This window comes from Elephantulus edwardii, unplaced genomic scaffold (assembly GCF_000299155.1).
Source record: "Elephantulus edwardii isolate Elephantulus edwardi_28Jun2011 unplaced genomic scaffold, EleEdw1.0 scaffold00150, whole genome shotgun sequence".
Lineage (NCBI taxonomy): Eukaryota > Metazoa > Chordata > Mammalia > Macroscelidea > Macroscelididae > Elephantulus > Elephantulus edwardii.
In genome coordinates, this window is record NW_006399900.1 from 3,871,822 (window position 1) to 3,877,821 (window position 6,000).

Below are 6,000 nucleotides of genomic sequence, written 5' to 3' on the forward strand. Positions count from 1 at the left end.
TAAAGAGAAAAAAAAATCAAGCTCTACCTACCTTATAAGCCTGCTTTGGGAATTAAAGGGAATGACATACATGAAAGTGCTCTGACAACTGTATGTTGTTGCTGTTGTTCGATGATATTGACGCAGAATCAACTCATGGCTGACCCACCAGTAGGTTACCAGAGGCTGTAAAGCACATGGGGGAGAATGCCTTCCCTGTGACCACAGAGCACTTGTGGATTTAACCACAGATGTGTAATCTCCTCCCATGTGATTTACTGCCTCTGAAAAGCTGCAGGAGGGTCGGCTATGCATCAGTTCTGACTTGATGGTACACCACCACAACAACAACAACAACATACTTGGATTGGTAATGCAACTCCTTACCACCTAAGCCACCAGAACTCTCTGAAAAGTACTGAATACTTTACAAATGCGAAGTTGGGCAGAGAAAAACAAAATCTAGGATGGTAGCTACTCTAATTAAAAGAAAACATTTTATTTAATTTGAAATATCTAATATGTGAAAGTAAAAAGAAAATTTTGGCTCGAATCCTCAAATCAGTGCCCTAATTCTTCACTAAACGTACAGGGCCTCCAATTTCCACATTCTGTTTTTCTGCCTGTTCAAGCAAGCTGATTTGCAGAATTCTTTGAACACTTTTCAAGTGTTTAGACAACAAAGCTTATAAGAAAATGTTAATCCAATAACAATATATGTTACTTTTAATGACAAACTAAATTTCAGGTGATCTTTCTTCTCAACCTGGAAATTTAGCTTTGCCAAGATAACTTGATGCAGACTTACTCTGATTTTTGTTTCTGGCTTTTAGACTGCTGGAGAATCTTGATGCCCATTTTAAATAGATGTTCACCTTCATCTGTGAAATTTTCCTTTCCTTGTGTTTTTACTATATGTGGATGAAAAAAGAAAATAAAAAAAGAAGAATTATTTTTACATCTTACATTTGAGAAACAAAGTATTAATTATCATGAAAGTAGATTTCTGGCATCTGTAAAGGTGGGGTGACCCATACATTTCATTTCCCAGAGAAGTCCTTTGGACGTGGAGCCTTGAAGAAACTGGTTCCTGAAAATAACCTTGGAATTCAAACAATGATTTGGATAAAAGAGTTAAGACCATTTTGCCTCAGGCACTGTTGTTGTGGTTCTTGTTGTTAGGTGCTGTCACATGGAGTATGACTCAATGAACTGAGCTATTAATGGCTGCCCTGAACCCTGCCCTATCCTGTGCGGTCCTCATCATCTCTGACACACTAGAGCCCACTGATGAAGCCACTGTGTCAATTCCTGTCATTGAGGGTCTTCCTCTCCTTTGCTGACCCTCCATCTTTCCAAGCATAATGTTCTTCTCTAAGGGATAGCCTTACTTAGCCTTACGTCCAACGTACAGAAGAAGACCTCGCCATCTGTGCCTCTAAGGAGCACTCCGGCTGCACCTTCTCAAAGACATATCTGTTTTATTCTTTTGGCACTCCACGGGGTATTCAGGACTCTTCTCCAGCACTACAGCTCAAAAGCATCAATTCTTCTTCTATCATCCTTATTCAATGCCCATCTCTCTGATGTATAGCAGATGATTGAGGAGACAATGGCCTGCTTCAAGTGTATCTTAGTTTTCAAACAGACATTATTGCTCTTCAGCATTTTGGATAGGTCCCTGTCAGGCATTATAGTCTTTTAAATAATTACCTTTGTGCAGTCAGTATAGAAAACTGATTTTCAAGGTCAGATGAAAAGCTGTGTTTTGAAATAAATGGTTATTATATGAACACTGTTCTGGTCCTGTTTCCATGGACTGCCAAAAAATGATCAAGTATGTTTTAGAAAAAAAGAGAACTGGAATGCTCCTTAGATGGAAGGATAATATAAAAAGACACGATGCTTGGAAGGGTGGTGGGTCAGAGAAGGAGAGGAAGACCCCTTCAAGATGTACTGACACAGTGATTGCAACAATGGGCTCAAGTGTATCAGAAATGGTGAGGATGGCACAAGATAGAACAGGATTCAGATCTGTTGTTTATTGGGTCGCTATGAGTCATACTTGACTCAACAGCACCCAACAACAACAATATGCTTTTGAAAGTTGGACAACGAATAAATATTAAGGAAAATAATTTATGTTTTTGAATTGTGATGTTAGAGCATAGAGCGAAATATCTCATGGACTGCTAGATAGAAATACATCTCAGAGGAAGTGCAACCAGGGTGCTCTTTAGAGGCAAGGGCTGTAAAACTCTTGTTACATATACTTTAGACATCTTGTCAGAAAGGGCTAGTCCTTACAAAAAGACATCACGCTGGGAAAGATGGAGAGTCCAAGAAAGAGAGGAAGACCCTTACAAGATGTATTGATATAGTGACTGGAACAGTGGGTTTGAACATTTCAGAGATGATTAGGATGGCAAAGGATAGGGAAAGGTTCAGATTTCTTGGTCATAGGGTTGTTATGAGTTGTATTTGACTTAATAGTACTTAATAATCACAACGGCAGCTATTGTAGCATTGGGTTTTTTGGTATAAATTGAAGTTTTGTACAACTATACATCAAGAAAACTTATTAGTACTATTTTCCAACAACAGCTGCTCAATTTTTGGCTGTGTGCCAATTAGTAATACTTTTAACATTTCAAACTTTTTCATAATTCTTTTGAACACTTAAAAGAATGTCCACTGGTTGTAACTATCACAGCTGCTGACTGACCCCTGCAGATCTTAGACCCTTTTAATAATGGTCTTCCACCATATTTGAGACCATCATTATATCTTACTCCTAAGACCTCTCATTAAAACTTAAAGATTTCAATTATAACCAGTGACCACTGAATGTAATTTTAAATCCTGACCTTCTGGTTCTAAAGTAATATTATGTGACTTGAAATAACTAGAAGAGTTTACATATAACATATGGAGTCATTATTATTTTTTAAACAACAACAAATCCTATACAACACATATGTGATGGTTGGGATTTCACTGTAACTATTACAATCATTATTACTTTACCTTTCTGTTTCAAGAGGACTTGACCTTTCTATATTATCCTATATGCCAGAAAGCAGAAGTTGCCCAAATAAGCACACCTTTCTATCTTTTGTGAAGAGTCTCTGAAAATAGGAGAGAGAAAGAGGCTCCCACACTGGGAAAGCAGTACAATTTAGCCGGTTTTGCAAGATTCTTGCAGATTTAGCAAGCAAAACAATGGACAGAAAAGGAAGCAAGGCATGGTGTAACCTAGAGGCAGGATTATAGGCACTAAAGTCTCAGCCCTAATTGCTTTGTCTAAGCATGATCACTCCACCTCTGAGCCATCAGAGTCCAAGGGAACATGAGGGCATAGACAAAAAGATAGCTTAAAGATGACCGGCGTGCATCTAGAATTGATAGAGGAAGCTCTGGTGGCCTAGGGTCAGGAAGCTGTGCTGCATGGTTTGTGTCCACCAGCTGCTCCACAGAATAAGGATGGACAATTTCCTACCATGTGATTAACTACTTCTGAATACCTGCTGGAGGGTTGGCTGTGGGTTCTGACTTGATGGTACACAACAATCTCTCTGAACTTTCTCTACCAAACTTTCCAACACCTTGGGAATGACACATAGAATTTTTAGGTGCCCTTGAGTCAGCTCTGAGTAATAGCAGCCCTACTTATAATAGACTGAAACTTGGCTGGAGCCCATGCCATCTCCACAATTTCTACTGTGCTTAAAACCACTGCTGCAACCACTGTGTCAATCTTCTTCCTTGAGGGTCTTCTTTTTCACTGATACTCTACTTTAGCAAGCATGACATCTTTCTGCAGGGACTTGTCCCCCCTCATAATTACATGCCCAAATTATGTGAGACCTATTCTCACCCTCATTGATTTTAAGGAACATTATGTGTTCAGGAATTCTTTCTTCTCAATGTTATTCATAATTTTTTATGATCAATCCAGTCTAGTGCCTCTCAAAATCGACAAAACAGAAATAAGCATCTTTCTGACATTCTGTTTTCATCCAAGATCTATCTGACATTCACTATAAGGCTCATTTCATATCCTCTTCTGAATCCAGTTGAATTTCTAGAAGTTCCCTGTCTATGTACCATGCCAGACACTTTAAAATTATCATCATCAAGATTTTGCTTGTATATGTGTCAGAATTAGTGAGATTAGCTCAGAGTCCAGAGTTCAGGGAAGAGTTCAGAGCTGCTGTACATAAGTAACTATGGGTCGAAAGCAACTTGATGGCACCTAACAATAACATGACATTAATCATGTCATTGTTAAGTACCATTGAGTTGAGCACAACTCATAGTGACCCTGTGAACAAAAGACCTGAACTGTGTTCTATAAATACTGTCCTTTCTCTATGTTCATAGAGTTTCTAGAGACATGTTGTTTAGTAAGTGGATGACACACCTGCTTCCAAGCCTGTCTTAATCTGGAACTCCACTAAACACTACCCAACATGGGTAACCATTCCAGCATTTGACATACCAGTGGCATAGGGTTCAGCATCAGAGTAACCCCAAGTTACCTCAGGACAGCAAATTGACAGACCAGTACTGTACCACTTAGAAGAATAATGATCCCAAACACAGTTAACATCAGGCCTGAAGGCCCAGCCAATTTTTAAATACAAGGCCCACCAGCCAGGTCCTGCCTGACTCCATAAACAAGAGGCTTCCAGGCCACAGTTCATTGTTAGCTAAGTCCAGCAAATCCAATCAGTTCTCACACAATTGTGAACAAAATAAAAAAAAAAAAAACCAAATAGTTCATATCCAACCCTCAACCAAAACTAGAGAACTCACCTTCTAGAATCCAAAGTTTCACACATAGCCTCCAAACTGGAGACTTTATGTTGTTCTATAATTTCCACACTTTTCTTGAATGGGAACAAATATGGGTCTTTCCAATCACCGATCCTTTCTCTGTTTCAACTTTTGCATTCCAGGCAGCAGTTACTACTGTAGTTGTTATTAGGTGCTGTCAAGTACAAATCATAGCAACTCTATGAACAACAGATCTAAAGCTTATCCTTTTCCACACCATCCTCATAACCTCTGACGCACGTGAGCCTATTGCTGCAGTTACTGTTGGAACATTTCTTCATGTGTTTGTGTACCTTCTAAATGTCTTCTTTGGTGAAGTGTCTGTTCATATTCTGTGCCCATTCTTCAGTTGGGTTGTTTATCTTGTCGTGGTGCTCAAGTATTTTATAAATTCTAGATGTAAGTCCCTTATCTGACATGTCATTACCAAATACTTTTTCCCAGTCCGTGGCTTCCCTTTTTACCCTGTTGGAGAAGTTTTTCGATGTGTATAGGGATTTGATTATTAGAAGGTCCCATTCATCTATTTCATCCTCTCCTGGTTGTTGTAGATTTTTCAGGATGCTTGGAGAAATGTTGATGTTGTGGATTAGGACTTCTAGAGTTCTTCCAAGCTTTTCTTTAATGGAGTTTATAGTCCTTGGTTTTAGTCCTGGGTCCATGATCCACCTTGAGTTAGTTTTTGTGTATGGAGTGAAGTGTGGATCTTGCTTGAGTTTTCTGCAGATAATTTTCCAATGTTGCCAACACCATTTGTTAAAAAGTCTGTCATTTCCCCACTTAAATGATTTCATCTCTTTATAAAAAAAAAGTTGACTATAGGTAGATGGTCTGATTTCTGGGTTCTCAATTCTATTCCATTGATCTATGCTTCTGTCGTTGTACTAGTATCACACTGTCTTGACCACCATGGCAGTTTAGAAGGATTTGAAATTAGGGAATGAGATGCCTCCTACCTTGCTTCTCTTTTTAAGGAGTTCTTTGCTTATTCAGGGCTTCAGATGGCCAACAAACACATGAAGAAATGTTCAAAATCTCTAGCTCTAAGAGACATGCAAATCAAAACAATTATGAGCTATAATCTCAACCCAGTAAGAATAGCAAAATTTAACAGAACAGCAAACAACAAATGCTGGTGAGGTTGTGGAGAAACTGGAACCCTTATTCACTGTTGGTGGGAGT

General features: G+C 38.9%; 1 protein-coding gene across 1 annotated transcript in view; it reads right to left on the bottom strand.

The window, feature by feature from the left end:
- The window catches only part of SEL1L2 (sel-1 suppressor of lin-12-like 2 (C. elegans)), a 146,351-nt gene that overhangs the window by 103,695 nt on the left and 36,656 nt on the right, over positions 1 to 6,000 (bottom strand). Inside the window, exon 4 of the mRNA XM_006894762.1 lies at positions 788 to 890. Within this exon, the coding sequence (XP_006894824.1) occupies positions 788 to 890 (103 nt within the window). The remainder of the gene's footprint in view (positions 1 to 787; positions 891 to 6,000) is intronic.